Here is an 18,362-nt window from a genome sequence, read left to right as displayed (position 1 = left end):
AGATACAGCTTATACAGGAAATACCACGTATTATGAAAGCTCTGAACCAAAATTATCACCATCCGAATGGACTTGGCCACCTGAACAACTTTGCCGAAGACAGTAAACTACTATATGGGCTTGATTTTGAGATACAGCTTATACAGGAAATACCACGTATTATGAAAGCTCTGAACCAAAATTATCACCATCCGAAAGCACTTGGCCACCTGAACAACATTGCCGAAGACAGTAACCTTCTATATGGCCAGGATTTTGAGATACAGAATGTACAGGAAGTTAATCTGCACACTAGTGCCACGTATTGTGAGAGTTCTGAACCAAAATGATCACCATCCGAAAGAACTTTGCCGAATACAGTAACCTTCTATATGGCCAGCATCTCGAGATATAGAATGTACAGAAAGTTCATGTGATAATTTACAGTAAGTAATATGAAAGTGAAGCGTCTCTTGCGGCGTAATTCCCAATTAAACCCGAATCAAATGACACAGGCTTGTTGGCTTAATGCAGTACAACAACTTTGTCGAAGACAGTATAGCTTTATATATTGAAAAATAAGATAACCCACCACAGCCCCTATTAGTGAAAATCCAATAAGCTGTCGGTATCCTTATTCGCGTATAGCCCAGCAATAAGGAATCCGGCAATAAGGATTCCGGACTGTATACGACCTCAAGTAACGCCAAGTTCAAACAATTTCCGTGATACAAGAAATCAATTGTCACCATTGCTCTTGTATCACGAAAACAACACAACTCCCTAATCGGAACAAGGCATCACTTCTGGTCGTACATCACACATAGTCAACTCTGATTGACAAGCATCCCATTAGTTGTCTGCGTAATTTCTCAATTATTTTCAAATTCTCCTAATACCGCCCAGATGTTACGCCAAAAAGAAAAAAAAAATACCCAGAGTCTATAAATGGGCACATATTTCAATATGTAAAATCAATAACTTCCTCTATTTCCGTTTCCAGTACATGTAGGTATTTCCAACGCGTAGAAAACTCTATTGCGCGCCGACAGCGAGAGGAGAGAACCGTGTCGCGTCGCAGTCTCGCATATATGGAGCCAGCCCAGCGAGCGACAGCGTACCGATGCCCAGTCGGCAGTCGGTCGGCAGTATGCTCACGAACGTCGCGCTGGAAAGAAGAAAATTTGCTTGTTCGCTCCCTTTGCTGGTTTTGGTCGCGCTGTTTTTTGTTGTTGTTGTTCAAGAAGATCCGAGAGATTCGAACGCGGAGAAACAGAAGAGAACGGACGGTCGGTCGGTCGGTGATAAGAAAATCCAAAATCAACACCCCAGTTCGAAATTTAGTCATAGTGGTTCCTCCTTGTTTCGAAATTATGGCTGATTTGGTTTTCGCTTTGCGGAATAGGTGGTCCAATTGAAACGATTGAAAGTCACGTGAGAACGAAAACGAGCGCGTGTGGTGAAGATTCGCTGGCAGAAGGTCGTAGAGTACTAAAAGTGTAGATGGTTGTGAGAAGCTGGAAAGATCAATACTGATATACTACGCGGTTTGAATTGAATGAGGTGCCTTTTGGGTAGTCATAAACGGTGCAGATGAGCGTATTTCACCCTTAGTAATTGTTTCCAAGGGTTTTGACTTGTGCGGTTGTTGATTCTGAACTAGATTTTATGAAGAACAGGCACGGTCGCCATGTAGATTGATTTACCTCAACATGGTGACCCTGCCGTCAATGAATTACCCGATTGATCCCAATTTGCAAATTGCCATCGAAATAGCGTCTTTTTCGATCATTGTTTTTCCGTTATCAGTGTAACGACGTCCATCCCTCTTTCTTATCAAACGTCACATAGCGAAGATAAACTTGTGACGTTGCCTTGTTGTCTCCCTCGGCTGGGCAATAAGACTTTTATTCCGTGTCAGCTCAGTGGCAGGCGGTAATTTGTTACCATCAAAGCTGGAAAGATAATAGCGAGTTTTAATCCGGTGTGGATGGCGCCCGTCCCGGTAGTTTCAATTACGCTTCCATCTCGAACGACCTTTCCGTGTGGGATGGCTTTCCATTTGCCTTGCATTTAATTCGCAGCTCATTAGCATAGGCCGACACCTTGGATGACCAGACGGGTGTGACCAGCTTTTGCTAATTTGTTGACATCTCTCATTTGCCGTTTAGCAGCTAACTTGCTGTCGTCTAAATGGGGCAATATCGCCTGAAATAAACAAAGTATATTTGCTAGTACGTTTTGCACCCATTGGTACTCAAATTCCATAACATTGAGTAAGCATCCATTGACAGATTTTAGCTGACGCTCGTACGTTTAAATTTTGTATTTATATAAGCAGTCATCATCCCCCACGTTCGTGGACGTTCGTTAGAATGACAGTTCGGCCGAGTATAGTTTGCCGAAGGGTGTTGTCATCGACTTGTCAATCACACAGTTTTTTTTCTATTTACTATGTCCCACAACCACCGCCAAGTGTGAAGTGGTGCTTAGCTGAATCAACTGAAGCATCATCCGTCACGCGATGGGAATCGTGGGTCACGAATAGGATTTCTCATGTAATAACGGGTGAACGTGGTTGAGAATTTTGGTCAAAAATTGTTGGTGGTCTTGAAAAAGAATCACCATGCTTGAACTCTCGCGTCACTTTTCAAAAGGTTCTAAGTAACAAATGTAAACAAATCGAGTTAAGCGATACAAACTATTGCTCTTCTATCATTGTATGTGATACAAACATTGTCCAATGTACAGTTTGAAATGATGGGTACATGATTGTTACTTCGGTCATTTGGACTGCCCAACATGATTGGTGCTCATTTTCTAAAGGCGGAGCCAATCTAAAGTTAGGAACTCTACTCTGAAATCTGTGAAACGGAATCTAGTATCATGTTGAACAAAACGTCCAATGTACCACTCATTGATTATGTCATTGAGAAAAATCGTCCAATGTAACATGTCCGATGTACAACTTGACTAGTCAAAACGTCCTATGTGTTTTTTTTTTCTATATTGTTTCTTAACAGTTAAAATCATAATCTGTCTAACTTCAACTTCGATTTTCTCAAAATGGTGGATATGCTACATTGGTCTATTTGAAAAGTGACGCGAGAATTATTGTTTGGAGACTGGTGTTGAATCTGTGAGTGAGCTCATGATCGACCACAACAGTCGCTCTACTCGATCGAACAAAGCTCACGCTTATTACATCCGTTTGGGATACGTAGTGGCCAATCGATGCAGTAATCTGGAATTAATTTTTTTATTTGAAATTGTAAGAACTCAAATTTGAAATAAATTAAGGGCCTTGCAAAAGTTTCCAAGCTTATGAACTTTGATGATAAAAATTGATGATAATTTCCAAGGATTTCTATGAATAATTTCAAGGGAATTCAGAGGAGGATATCAAAGGAATTTAGAGTAAAGTGAAATCTAAAATATGGGATAGCTTCCTTTCAGATTAGTTCTGAGAAACTTCAGATTTCAACAGAAACGTAAGGCAAATTCCAAGGTAGTTCTGAGTAGAATTCCAATGTATAACGGAGTAAGATTCAAAGTAAATTTACAAGAGAATTTAGTGGAGCATTGCAAGGCAATTCCAAAGAGAACTCAACGAGAGTTCTGACTCGTAGTTTAGCCGCATAGGAGTATTGAGTGAAAACCCAAATCTTGATAACTTAAAATAAAAGATGATTTTTTGGAAAAGGTCACTATAATGACAAATAATACGGGTCTAGTATTTTGCGATAAGGAACAAAACTACAAATTTTTACGAAATTCTGAGAGGCACTATATCGTTTTGCTATCGAATTGCTGTATATGGATATTTTGAAATGATTATTTACACCATTTTAGAGTCTAACAAGAGGTTTTCAAGAGCTGACAAATACTCATCGATATAGGTATTTTCTGAACAGAAGCTATTATTATTATTTTTTTGTAAATCAATTTCTTTGTACAGGCTCAATCGAATAAACTTTCCAGGGCCAAATTATCATTTACGTTATACATTATTAATGTCTTAAATCTAAAGTTAAAGGAATTGACCCGAGTACTCGCGGTCAAGAAACTATTATGACTAGTGATTTTTTTTAAATTCATGAATGAGACTTCTGGTATTAGATGAAATGTCAAATATCCTTCAATATGGATTGAATATATTGGAAAGAGAGATGACATGTAGAGGCCAGGAGTCGATTATTGACGCCAAATAAGAATCCAAAATGGAGGCTTCCTGTTTCCAAACTCTCAGATGGAGGCTGCCAATAGAAAAACTGACCAGTATTCAACGATATGGGTATTCTCGGAACGTGAACGAAGTACAGAGGCCGGAAATCGATGCTAAACGCCATTTGGGAATCCAAGATTTCCAAGGGCCCAACAATCAATGTTCTATGCTATTTTGACATCCTATTGTTTATATACTGAGATAATCCAAATCCAAATGAACTGCAAAATTATTTTTTCTAAACCGAAACAAAAATCAAAAGAAAAAGATCGAACCAGTCGATTTATGGTATGTTTTAGATAGATTAAAAAAAAAATCCGAACCGCAAGAACCGATTTTTCGATTTTCGATTAAAAAATGCCCAATGCTATAAGAAAAGTTCCACCTTGAAGTTTGACACCGATATTGATATAATTCTGGTCATGTTCAAAATTGTCCACTTCCCCCGGAGCATCCAGAACCTCCAAGGAATCCGAGGCATGCTGTGAACCTTTTTACTTACCTATTTATGATCAATAAGTAATGAAAACCGATCATTATCTTAGAGGGGTGGTATTACCCCACGTTCGCCAGCAAGTTCCCAGAAGTTCCGAGAACTTACCACAAGATCCGAGGACTTCTCAGGAGTTAGAAGGTTTTCTAAGAACTTTCATTAACGTTCCAAAAATCCCTGGACTTTCCCAAGTTCCGAGAATTTGGAAAACCTTTGAAAATCTTAAACATTTCTGGTAAGTTCTCAAGATATATGGGAACTTCTCAGAATATCTTGGAACTGTTGGGAGGTTCTTGGATTTTCTGTAAAATTCTCGAAACTTCTAGAGAATTTAAGAACGGAATTTCTGGAAGGTTCACGGCTCTTCTGGAAAGATTTATGATTTAAGATTCTAAATTTCTAGAAAGTCTCTAGTTTCTTCTGAGAATTTTGCAGAAGTTTCGAGGCCTGAAAACTTACCAAAAATTTCCAAAAAATCCTACTGTGTTACCTTGACTTATAACGAATAAAAGTTGTGTCCGCGTTGAGGTCCGTGTATATTTCGTCTAATTTGACATATAATTTGCAATGCATAATTAGGCCAGTTCATGTTCCCCAGATACAACACATATTCGTTATGAGTCAGGTAAGACAGTAAGTCTTTCCAGAAGATCCGAGAACCTTCCAGAAATTTCAAGAATTTCACAGAAAATCCAAGAAGCTCCCAAAATACCGAGATATTCTGCGAACTTACCTAACATGTTTAAAACTTTAAAAAGTTGTCGGAATTCTTGAAACTTGGGTGAAAGTCCTGGGACTTCTGGGAAGTTCTAGAATCTTCAAGGAAGCTTTCAGGATTTTTAGATAGGTCATGTAAATTCTGGGAAACATTTTTTTCCTTGAATTGTTTTCCGTCGATCTTGTTTTCCGTACTGAATACCAATGCTACCGACGCTACGGAGATAGCTCCCGCACCCATATCTCATGGACCGGGGACCGGAAGGCGTGATCACGACGGCACCGATTGGGATTGAACCCAGGCTCTTTAAAGTGAGAGGCCGCCACGCCTGGGAAAACCTTCTAGCTTCTGGGAAGTCCTCACAATTTCTGAAAAGTACTCGGATTTTGTGAGAAGTTCTCGAAACTTCTGGAAAGATCTTGGAAAATAAGGAAAGTTCTCGGAATACTTGGGCAGTTCTTGAAATTTCCTAGTATCTAACATTCTGGATAATTCCTGGAACATCTGGATAGTTCTGGCATCTTCTGAAGGTGTTTCTAAATTTCTGGGACGAATTATTGCAAAGTTCTTTGATCTTTTATGAAGTTCTTGGGATTTCTAGAAACATTTCAGATCTTCTGTGAAGTTCTCAAAATTTATGGAAAGTTCTCAGAACTTCTGAGAAGTTCTTGGAATATCGGTGAAATTCGCCGATCTTCTGGGAAATTCTCGAAATTTTTGGAAAGTTCTCGGAATTTGCGGGAAATTTAAGGATCTTCTGAACTTCTTCTTGGAAGGAACTTCCAGGAATCTCACAGAATTTGTGAGCAGTTCTCGGATGTTCTTCGAGGTGCTCGTATCTTGTTGAAATCTGTCGAAAATTCGGGGCAGTTGCCGGAACTTTTGGAAAGTCCTCAGAATTTCTAGTTATTTCTCGAATATGCTGGGAAATCTCGGAATTTCTGGCAAGCTTCCTGAAATTCCGGAAAGCTCTCGGAACTGATTAAAGTATTCGAAATATTTGGAAAGTTTTCGTATCGTCTGGGGAAGCTGTCGGAAACTCTGCGAAGTTTACTGAAATGTTTATGGAACTTCTGGAAAGCTGGCGAAAATATTGGGAAGTTTTCGGAATTTATTGTAAATGCACAGATTTTTTTTTTTGGGAAGTTTGCAGATTTTCTGAGAAGTTCTTGGAACTTATGGAAAGCTCTCAGAATTTCAGAAAAGTACTCGGATCTTCGAGGATCTTTTAAGATCTGAGATCTTCTAGGAAATTCTCGGATTTTTTGGAAAGTTCTAGGAATTTCTGGGAAGTTCTCGGATCTGTTAGGAAGTTGGAGTTCGAGGTCTAGAAGATCTAGATCTAGTAGTACTTGGAATTTGTGAGAAGTACACAGAACTTCTGGAAAGTTGTTGGATCTTCTTTGAAGATCTACAAATTTATGAATGAAATTCATGGAGGTAGTTGATCTATCTGTTAAGGTTGTCTTCATTTTCACCTATGTTGAGAGTGTAGAAGAAATGATTTTTATCGGCACTGGTCCTAACAGTTAAAGATAACATCACAAAAGTTTAATTTGAAGATTTTTAACATTGTCCTAAAATTGTATTGTTTTTTTAGATTGATATCTCAATAATAGGCTTGGGTTCTTAAAATGTGTCTTAAAGTCGAGATTTCTATTTTGGTTTCCGAAGTCCATGATTTCGGCATACCTCACTTCACTTCGGCATATCCCCCTTAAATCTTTCTTCCTACAGCCTAGCAGAATTTGTTTTACAGCAGTCCTAATTTAACTCGCGTGCAAAGAATTTAATGCACGAATGCCTTCATCCAGCTGTTTGCCTTCACTGTGTTTGACGCTTATGGCTGAAATGGGTCCCATATGCCGAAGTAGTGCTGTAATCCAATCCAATCTAACACCAGCGTAGCTAGTTTTTTTTCTTTGATTTATTTTCCGTCGATCTTGTTTTCCGTGCTGAGCACCAATGCTACCGACGCCAGGGAGGCAGCTCCAACACCTGGACCCTACCTATCGACCCAACAACTCATGAACCGGGGACCAACAGCTTTACTTCTCTTCCGAAGGAAGGCGTGATCAGAGATGTTATGCCTCAGAACATCCCGGTGGCACCGACTGGGATTGAACCCAGGCCTGCTGGGGTGAGAGGTAATCACGCTTACCACTACACCACCGGCGCCGCTGGGCGTAGCTAGTTCATGAAAGCATCCTGGAAAATAATTGAAATACCTTCAACATTTTTCTCGTCTATCTGTTTCACATCGAAGATGCGTTACACATACCAAAACGGCCAGGTCTACTGTACAGCATTTAAGGGGGAAGATGAATCAGAAAACATCGAAGATTTCAACACAATGTTTCGGAATCCAATATATGGATAAAACGTGGACATCTCGTACCGTTGGTTTCGTTTTTGGTAATTGGTTGGCCGTTGGAAGCATGTAAGCTAGACAGGTTAACTGACGGTTGGGACGTGAGCACTAACTATTGTCCTACACACTTAGAAATTATCGCCGATTTCGGTAATTTTTACCGAAATCTGAACGGCTGAACTGTTCGGTAAAATTTATGCAATTCAATTCAATTGCTTTTCAGCTACTTTGCAAACTAAATCTCCACTAAAATGACAAGATTTGATCATTTAAACAAGGTTGAACAAGTTTTAAAATTATTTTCAAATTCAATAGCCTTTAAAATGAAGGTCAAAGTTTTACCGAACATTCAGCTGTTCTGATTTCGGTAAAATTTACCGAACACGGAACCAAAATCTTAGTGTGTAGCCTTGTATGGCTTATGGCTATAGAGCACCATTACTCGCTTTCTGAAAAGTGAAGAGTGAAGAGTGAAAGGAAAAGGAGAAGGTCAAAGGGAAAGGACTATATTTAGGGGAAATGGATGTAATGTCGGCCTAAATGCCCCTAATTTGGGCCCATACATTAATTCAGCAATCGACTAAATTTTCAATAACTACCAAAAATATGCCTTAGTACCGTCTCAATGATGCGTTAATATAGATAAAATTGATAAATAGCAGATCCATAGGCCAACATTACAGCCATTTACCCTATATAAAAATGAACTTCTGTCTGTCTGTCTGACCCTTATAGACTAGGAAACTACTGAACCGATCGGTGTGAAAATGTGTATGCAGGGGTTTTTGGGGCCGAGAAAGGTTCTTATGATGGTTCGAGACCCCGAGGCTCCCATACAAATGATACAGAAAAATATAGCATGAATCGGCGCCTAAACCCAAGCTAATATTGCATCCCGAGCAAGGGTGGGCACACTTAGCTATTACAAAATAAAAATTCATAACGGGAGTGGTCACTACCCGAGTCTTGTCACTATTGACAAAGCATAAAAAGTAACAAGGACTAAAATGTGTTCCTTTGATCACTGAAAAATCCTCCTCATCAAGTTTAGCCAATTGAACCTAAAGGCAGCTTGACATGTGTTGACGTAGAAATTCAAATGGTAGACGTTCCGCTTGACGAAGACCATCAGGAACTAGTCCGGGTTGTGGTGGAGCTTGCACGGAATGTCTTTGCTCGATTTGTGATAAAAGATGTTCGGATGTAGTCGATTTTTGATGTGCATTGGCAAGCCTTTTCTTGGCCAATAGTCAGGTTCAGCGCTGTGACTCAACGATGAGACGAATGATGGGATGTCATGTTGGTTCTACTTCCAAACAGCTTGCCAGCTGCAAATAACGGGGACGTAGAGCTAGATAGCATGAGATGCAGCTCTCGCAGAGCTTCTTCTGTTTTAGTGAATTTGCTGAGGAACTATAAATCGTAACCTTGGGCATGGTTTTAGCCAGATCAGCAACTTATTTTAGAACAGAAAGACGCCACGAAAATCAAAACAAACGTCATGTTCGATCACACGCACAGTCTACTCCCATCCCATATGCCGAAGTAGTGCTCCATCATATAACCTCGTTCGAGATCCTAGACGATCGAATTTTGTCAACAGCTAGCTAAACGCAACTAGTCCATAAACGAAGTTTCACATTTTCGGTGATATTGTTTTTCAATTTTGGCATTGATCCCAACTTGAGTTTAACTCTGTCAATCCACTGAACTAAGATAGGGGAAATGACGGCTTCGGCATGACAGACTATTTTCGGCAACCCAAATTGAAACACTATTTTCACTGGATTTTCTTACGAAAACACTTCGCTGAATGCATGCAAACGATTCTTTATGCTTTCAGCTTCAATTTGACTGTATTTTTACCACTGAGAAAAAGCAATCTAGCAGGGTTTTCTTGAAATGAAACACACGCACTACAAATTGTAGCTGATTTCGAGTTGCCGATAATAGAACAGCAGATTTACATGCAGTTCAAATGGAACGGTTGCCGAAGAAAAACTGGTTGCCGACAATACTCGCTCTCACTAGAGAAGATTCGAGCTTTGTTAAAGCGTTTCAAAACAGTTTTTGACAATTCTTTCGACTGAAATTGTTAGAGCAGCTGGCAGCAAAAGATTGTACACAAACCAATACTGCATATGTGTGCGTTCCATAGAGAAAAAGGCTATAGAAAGAAGGTCGCTGCTTAGGTTGCCGAGAATACGTAAATTCCCCTATATAAATTATGTAATGTTGCCATCAGAAGACTCTTCAATTCATTACGAATAACGACTTACGATTACGATTTTGTGAAACAAAAATCCTATTCGCTAGTTTGTTGCCTCACCAGAAACAAATACAGATAGTGTAGAAAAATCCATACTCACATTTGATATATTTTTCCGTTTTGGTTTGCGTGTAGGTTACAGCGATTATCTTGCATCATGCCTACGGGGAGATCGTTAAAAACAATAAATATTCATCTACCCTCGCTGACTAACCGGCCGGCCACAACTGGGCTGTACGAAGTAGGTCTTCTAATCGATTTGCATGCGTTCATTGACCAATATTGACCTCGAACTATCGAAACCGGTTTCCTGTAGTCAGTGAGTCTGGCTTGGCTTGGGCAGCTGATCAGTATCAACATTGCGTGACATTAGGGGAAATTTCGACTACCAAAGGCACCTCATTCACATCCAACCGATAGCGTTCTTCTTTTAGCACAGTCAGTGATTTGTTTCAATCAATGACGACGCGAGCTCATCGACCACAATAAGCGAAGAAACTAGTGAAAGTGCACGGAGGAAAATCTTCTGACTAATCGTCGAAGCACAAAGCCCCGTGGAAAGTGACAATTGACGACGAAATCGACGAGCGAAAAATGGAATGGTCATGGTTGAGGGATTGGTGGCGATTGAAACGGCCCAAACGTAAACATCGTCGCAGTAGAACGGTCGTGTGCGTTGGAGAATCCTGCGGTGGAATGGCAGGACCATCAGCCGCCGCGATTCGTAGTGATGGAGGGGAGAACAGTGCCAGTGGTGGTGATCGGAATGCAGATGGCGATTTGGAGTTTTCCGATGCCCACGGTTGGGGCGAAAATGGTCACGATGGTGGTTGCTATGGCGAGGAAGAGGACGACGATGACGAGTTTATCTGCTATTGTGACGAATGTATGAATGTACGGTTATTGATGGTGGTATTTCTTAACTATAATTGCTTGTTAGAATAGAGTTTATTTGTTGTGGAAAACAGTGCTTGGGATCTTTGATTGCAAGTTTTGGAAGGTATAGGTATATTTTTAATTTTCAGAAAGTAAATACTGGCATATTTAGTGCCATGATTTTGGACCTTTCGAACACACAAGCTCTGGGATCCGTCAAAGGTTGACCCTGACCGAGATCCTCTGAATGGTGATCAAATAAATTCAAAATTCTCTCATTAGGTTGCGCAATTGTGTATATCATCTTCAGTTATGTATCGAGATCCTGGCCATCTGGGAAATTTCTGTATTCAGGAAAGTTTTTCAGGTAGAAAAGCCCTTCCGGATGGTGTTGTATAAGGCTATCTTGATATCCTTAGGCAGTTCGCAGTGCTGCAGTATTTTATATGGACTGTTTCAATTTGAAACTAGAACAGAAACGCACCCCGCGCAATGTTGAGTTGAAGTTTCATTATTAGAGTACTAGTACTCGACTATTCTGTTATATTTATGAGCCAATTTGAAACAAGGTTTATACGCACTGCTGCGTCTATCGGACATCGGATACTCTTGAATTTGAAGCTTACGGTTTCGCGAAGAACTGGATTAGGATGATCTATATCAACAACCTACTAGCTTTTCTTACAAACTTTTCATCCACATATTAAGCATGATCATGATTGACCGCCCACGGTTGCTGCTCTGTTATTGTCAGATCAGCTGCAATTACACAGAGAACCATCAGATGATGTTTGGATGTGTAAAAAACTGGAGATCTAATGTTTGGCAATACCAGCGCAGGCCTTGTCCGAATGCAGGTCAAATAGAGAATGGGAAGGAATGTGTTGACATGATACTCGCTGTGAAGAAAACCGAGAAGTCCTCTGCGCTGCCACGAGAAATCACTGGGATGTTGGATGTGGATAAAGGTTTGCAGCAGGGATCGTTTTGGTAAACTAATGCTGATTGTAGCGATTTATAATAGGTACACAAACACACACACACGCACTCATAACTATAAACAGAACATTACATGATAGACCCCTCGAAAACAACCAAACTTATGAGTGTTGACCATCATAATCACAAGTGAATAAATAAATAGGAACGAACTAACCAAATGAAACCACGTGCAACGTCAACCGGATTAAATTGCATGGTGCTGCTGGTACTTTCATGGTCCCTCTTTCTTGCTTAAATCAGGAAGAAGCGGCCATGCCTTGGTGGATATCATACCTCGTACTGGCATTCGATGATGGTACTATTGGACAGAATTAGCATGTTGTCTCTCCTTGAATACACCCTGATTCCTGGTGTTGCCGTTTCATTAGGGAGAATTTCCTGTAGTCCTGAATCTGTGATCTTTTTTGTAATTTTCAGATTTCTGGTACATCTAATATGAAATGTCACTAAAGGAGTCCTCAGGATCAGCACGTGTGGGTCGCTTCTCCATGATATCGTTGAAAACTAAAGAACACAAGGGGTTCAGTGGAGGAATTTGTTTTCGGAGCTCCTTCTTTACTCTTCGCTTGATCTCCTTGTTTTAACCAAGAAAATTATAGACAAAAATAAACTAGATGCAGTCTTCACTAGTTTTCTGGACACCATTGTTTGCGTTGATTATGTTAATGAATATATTATCGCTATAACATCAACTTATAATAAATTATTTAAAAAAAAATAAAGACAAATCCCTCCAACGATTATTTGCAAGAAATGCTTAAGCATGTAGCCAAAAAGACTGATATTGCAAAAAGAAGAAAAATTTGAAGATACATGTAGTGCTTAAGTATGGAAAAATTTGAATGGAATAATGTGTAGGACAAACCAGGTTCCTAATATTGAGCTCCAATATAATGGATGTAAAACTTCGACTAATTTAGAAACTTGTGAATTTTTTAACGATTTCTTTGCAAACATTGGAGCAGAGCTCGCAGCTAATATTCCAAAAAATAATTAGAATCCACTAAGTACTGTTGCTCGCCTTGAGCGAACTATTTTTCTTGAACCTACTGATGTAATGGAGGTATCGTCTTTAATAAATGATTTAAATGTTAAAAAAAGGCTGTGGACCTGATAGTCTTCCAGCGAGTGTCATTAAACATAACCTGAATGCATTTTCAAATAGCTTTACAGAGCATTTCAATAGCATACTGAAGCAAGGGAGATACCCTGGCTGTCTCAAAGTGGCAAAAGTGGTGCCTGTTTTTAAAGCTGGTGATGCATCTGATCCTTGCAATTAGCGTCCTATTTCCACGCTGTCTACTGTCAAATTTTTTTTGAGAAATTGATAGTTAATAAACTTGTAAAATTCTTTAACAAATGCACAGGGTTTAGGAAATGAAGTAGTACTTCTACGGCAATAGTTGAGCTTGTCGATTTTTTATTGAATCAAATTGATAATTAATGTATCGTTGGAGGCCTCTCTATTAATTTACAGAAGGATTTCGATACTCTTAATCATAATATTCTTTTGCAAAACATAGATTGCTATGGCATACGTGGACTGGCAAATTACATTGTTCGTAGTTATTTAAGTGATAGGCAACAGTTTGTAGTACTGAAAGATGCACAGAGCTCGCACCGGCCAGTAAACGTAGGAGTTCCTCAAGGAAGTAATATTGGGTCCCTTTTTTTTCTGATCTACATCAACGATATGGGAAATTTACCTCTTAAAGGAATAGCCAAATTATTTGCGGACGATACAGTGCTTTTTTACCCTTATAATGATTCTTTATCTATTGTTTCTTGCATAAACGATGATCTGCAAGTTCTTATGAGATACTTTGATACAAATTTACTTTCGTTAAACTTATCCAAGACTAACATTTCGACCACAAAATGCACGAATATTGTAATTTAATTTAATCGGTTTTCTGCCTTGGGGCCAAAATAGGAACCTATGGCCAATACTGCTGCCCTCTGAAGCTTTGAATCACTTCGCAAATCACTATCAGATTGCTTAAAAAAATATGCCGAAATCTTTTTCCTAATTTTTCTCGCAGAAAAAATCACAGCGAAGAAAATAAACGTCAAACTTGTTCAAAGGCAGAGCCTACTCCATGGGTTGTTTTTTTTCCGACCCAAACAAAAACCGCTTAACGTTAACCAGATCGAAAAAGATCTATTCAAACGTTTCTCGTCAGTGACCGACATTTTGAAGGTGAGGCCAGACAAACTGCGCGTCACTGTTGGTAACCGCAAGCAGGCGAATGAGATTGTTTTTTTTTTTTTTTTTTCTTTATTTTAGAGATTTTTAGCCTGAGGCTAGTTCATCTCTTAAATGAGATTGTTGCCTGCGAGCTGTTTATGTTAGAGTACCGCGTTTACATTCCCAGTCGTGACGTGGAAATCGAAGGAGTGGTCACCGAAGCGAGTTTGACCTGCGATGACTTCTTGAAGAGGGGGGTTGGTGTCTTCAAGAACCCCGTTCTTCCAGAAGTCAAGATTCTTGACTGCACCCAAATGCAGTCAGCATCCCTCGACGGGACAAAAAAAAATCTATTCGCTGACTGACTCGTTTCGAGTGACTTTCTCCGGATCGACTCTGCCAGATTACGTCCGAATTGGGAGGGTTCGACTTCCTGTGCGGTTGTTTATACCAAGGGTGATGAACTGCACCAAGTGCAAACAATTAGGCCACACCGCCGCCTTCTGCGGCAACAAGCCACGATGCGATCAGTGCGGCGAGAAGCATGCGGAGGGTGCTTGTGGTGCTCCTCCTAAATGTGTTTATTGTTTGGCACCTCCGCATCCTCTCGCAGATTGCCCGAAGTATAAACAGCAAGGAAAAAACTTGAACGGTCTCTGAAGGCGCGCTCTCAGCGTTCCTTTGCGGAGATCTTGAAGACTTTCAATCCTCCTCCCAAAATCACTCCGGAAAAAGAAAACAATAATCCGTTCAATCTTCTCCCAGTTGACGAGGACGACACTGACTCAGAGGGCAATGACGGAAGTCCTTTTGTTTTCAAATGTCCTTCAAGGAAGCGATCCAAGAATGACTCGCAGAAAACTAAAAAAACTGACTCCCAAGCCCACTTGGATAAATCAAGAGGTCACGGAAATAAACCGAAACCCAATCCACCGGGTTTTAAGCCTGTCGATTATGACAAAGAATTTCCGGGGCTTCCGGGAACATCTAAAACCCCAGATGTCCCAGTTTTGCAACCAGAACAGCAGAACGCCATGTTCACGCTTTCTGGAATTGTGGACAGCATTCTCGATCTGTTCAACATCACTGACCCTCTTCGGAGCATCATTAACATGATGCTTCCAATCGTGAAACCTTTTCTGAAGCAATTTGCTTCCAAGTGGCCCCTCCTTGCTTCATTCGTATCCTTCGATGGATAATTTTCCAAAAAATGATACGGTATCTCTCCTTCAATGGAATTGTAGAAGCATTTTACCAAAACTAGACATATTCAAATTTTTACTGCATAACATACACTGTGATGCGTTTGCTCTCTGCGAAACATGGCTCTCTCCAGATGTTAACCTTTCTCTTCACGACTACAACATTATCCGTCTCGATCGTGCAGATTCGTACGGTGGGGTGCTCCTAGGGGTCAACAAACAACACTCATTCTACAGAATCGACCTTCCTCCAGTGTCAGGTATTGAAATTGTCGCATGTCAGGTGAATATTAGAGGTAAAACCTTCAGTATTACCTCGTTATACATCCCTCCGAGAACGGCTGTTTCTCGGCGAGCGCTATCTGACATCTGCTCAGTGCTACCTGAGCCGCGGTTGATCTTAGGGGATTTTAATTCCCACGGTACAGGCTGGGGAGAGCTGTACGATGACAACCGCTCAACCATCATCTATGACCTATGCGACGATTTCAATATGACCATTCTAAACACCGGTGAAGTAACTCGAATAGCCAAACCTCCAGCAAGAGAGAGCAGACTAGACTTGTCACTCTGTTCGAACTCACTATCATTGGATTGCATGTGGGAGGTAATCCAAGACCCCTATGGTAGTGATCATTTGCCCATCAAAATTTCGATTTCCAACGGTTCATCTTCACAGTGTCCAATCAACATCGCGTACGATCTCACGAGAAACATCAATTGGGAAGAATACGCGAACGCGGTCCGTGACGGTTCAGAATCGGTCGACGTTCTCTCTCCGTTGGATGAGTACTCCTTCCTATCGCGGCTCATAGTGGATTGCGCGCTTCAAGCACAAACGAAGCCTGTTCCTGGCACTACCATTCGCAAACGTCCTCCCACTGTGTGGTGGGACCAGGAATGCACCGACGTGAATAAAGAGAAGTCTACCGCGTTTAAACAGTTTCGTAAATACGGTTCCCGCGAATACTTTGAGCGGTATACGGAGCTAGAGGAAAAGTTTAAGAGCTTGGTCAGGGCCAAAAAACGCAGTTACTGGCGTCGGTTCGTCGAAGGGCTATCGCGAGAGACTTCCATGCAAACGCTCTGGAATGTCGGCAGGAGAATGCGTAACGCGGCATCGTCGGTCAACGAGGGCAAGGAGTACTCTAACAAGTGGATTTTCGACTTCGCGCGTAAGGTTTGTCCCGATTCGGTTCCGGTCCGATGCAACACTCGCGATCCGCCGCTGGAAAACGATGACATGGACTCCCCGTTTTCGATGGTAGAATTCTCAATTGCTCTTCTTTCATGCAATAACTCAGCTCCGGGAATTGATCGAATCAAGTTCAACCTGCTCAAGAACCTCCCAGAAGTCACAAAGAGGCGATTGTTGAACTTGTTCAATCGATTCCTTGAGCTCAACGTTGTTCCGGATGATTGGAGACAAGTGAGAGTTATCGCCATCCAGAAGCCCGGTAAACCCGCTTCGGATCATAATTCGTACCGTCCCATCGCGATGCTGTCGTGTATTCGGAAGCTGTTAGAAAAAATGATTCTTCTTCGTCTGGACAAGTGGGTCGAGGTGAATGGCTTACTCTCAGATACGCAATTTGGATTCCGTAGGGGCAAAGGGACGAACGACTGCCTTGCGTTGCTTTCAACTGAAATCCAATTAGCCTATGCTGAAAAACAGCAGATGGGTTCAGTTTTCTTGGACATTAAAGGGGCGTTTGATTCTATTTGCATCGACATCCTTTCGGAAAAACTCCATGCGAGTGGGCTTTCTCCGATTATCAACAATTTTCTGTTTAATTTGTTGTCCGAGAAACGAATGAGCTTCTCTCATGGCAACACGGAAATTGCACGAATCAGCTACATGGGTCTTCCACAAGGCTCATGTTTAAGTCCCCTCCTGTACAACTTCTATGTCAAAGACATTGATGAATGTCTGGCCGAAAATTGCACGCTAAGGCAGCTTGCAGATGACGGCGTGGTTTCCATGGTTGGACCAACAGCACCGGACCTGCAATGACCATTGCAAGATACCTTGGATAATTTGTCTACTTGGGCAATGAATCTGGGTATCGAATTCTCTCCGGAGAAAACAGAGATGGTTGTTTTTCCTAGGAAGCTTTATCCAGCACAGTTTCAGCTTCAACTTATGGGTAGAACAATCACTCACAGCATGTCGTTTAAGTATTTAGGTGTCTGGTTCGATTCCAAGTGCACTTGGGGAAAACACATAGCGTATCTGAGGCAGAGATGCCAACAGCGAATCAATTTCCTTCGTTCCATTACCGGCACTTCATGGGGAGCCCATCCGGAAGATCTGATAAGACTCTACAAGACCACCATTCTCTCGATTTTGGAGTACGGTAGCTTTTGCTTTCAATCGGCGGCGGGGACGCACATATTGAAGCTCCAAAGGATTCAATATCGTTGCATTCGAATCGCGCTAGGTTGTATGCAATCGACGCATACCATGAGTCTTGAAGTTTTTGCGGGCGTCCTCCCCTTAACAAATCGTTTTGCGGATTTATCGTTCCGGTTCCTCATCCGCTGTGAAGTCATGAACCCGCTGGTGATCGAAAACTTTGAGAAGCTGCTAGAGCGGAATCCTCAAACACGATTCATGACCTTGTACTACGAGTACATGACTCTGGACATCGGCCCCTCCTCGTTCAACCCCAATCGCGCTGTCTCCCATCATTTCAGTGGTTCTTCCGTGAGATTCGATCTCACAATGAGGGAGGAGATTCAAGGAATTCCAGAGCCTCACCGTGCCCTGATTGTCCCAACTATTTTTGCGAACAAATACCGCCACGTCCCCACCGAGAAGAGATTTTTCACAGATGGGTCGGTGATAAATGCGTCCACTGGTTTTGGAGTATTCCACGATCTTCATAGCGCCTCATACAAGCTTCAAAAGCCGTGTTCGGTATACGTTGCTGAACTAGCAGCTATATCGTACACGTTAGAGCGTATTGCCTCACTTCCACCTGACCATTATTTCATTTTTACGGATAGCCTAAGCTCCCTGGAGGCTATGCGTTCAAT

General features: G+C 41.2%; 1 protein-coding gene across 23 annotated transcripts in view; it reads left to right on the top strand.

Moving 5' to 3' along the window:
- Positions 1-18,362, top strand: part of LOC135700132 (inositol hexakisphosphate and diphosphoinositol-pentakisphosphate kinase-like) — a 79,312-nt gene that overhangs the window by 11,445 nt on the left and 49,505 nt on the right. For 4 of the 23 annotated variants that reach the window (XM_065220544.1, XM_065220543.1, XM_065220546.1 and 1 more), the window contains exon 1: positions 10,130-10,949. The exons of 3 other annotated variants lie outside the window; for them this stretch is intronic. In XM_065220544.1, coding sequence (XP_065076616.1) covers positions 10,650-10,949 — 300 coding nt within the window. In that variant the 5' untranslated portion in view covers positions 10,130-10,649. Of the gene's footprint in view, positions 1-1,160; positions 1,460-10,120; positions 10,950-18,362 lie in introns of those variants that run through there. 16 more of the 23 variants (XM_065220536.1, XM_065220534.1, XM_065220530.1 and 13 more) reach the window with 11 other exon arrangements.

Source organism: Ochlerotatus camptorhynchus, unplaced genomic scaffold (genome assembly GCF_037179485.1).
Source record: "Ochlerotatus camptorhynchus isolate MF236.1 unplaced genomic scaffold, CSIRO-AGI_Acam_v1.1 ptg000129l, whole genome shotgun sequence".
In the NCBI taxonomy this organism is placed as follows: Eukaryota; Metazoa; Arthropoda; class Insecta; order Diptera; family Culicidae; genus Ochlerotatus; species Ochlerotatus camptorhynchus.
This window is presented reverse-complemented; position numbering and strand designations above follow the sequence as displayed.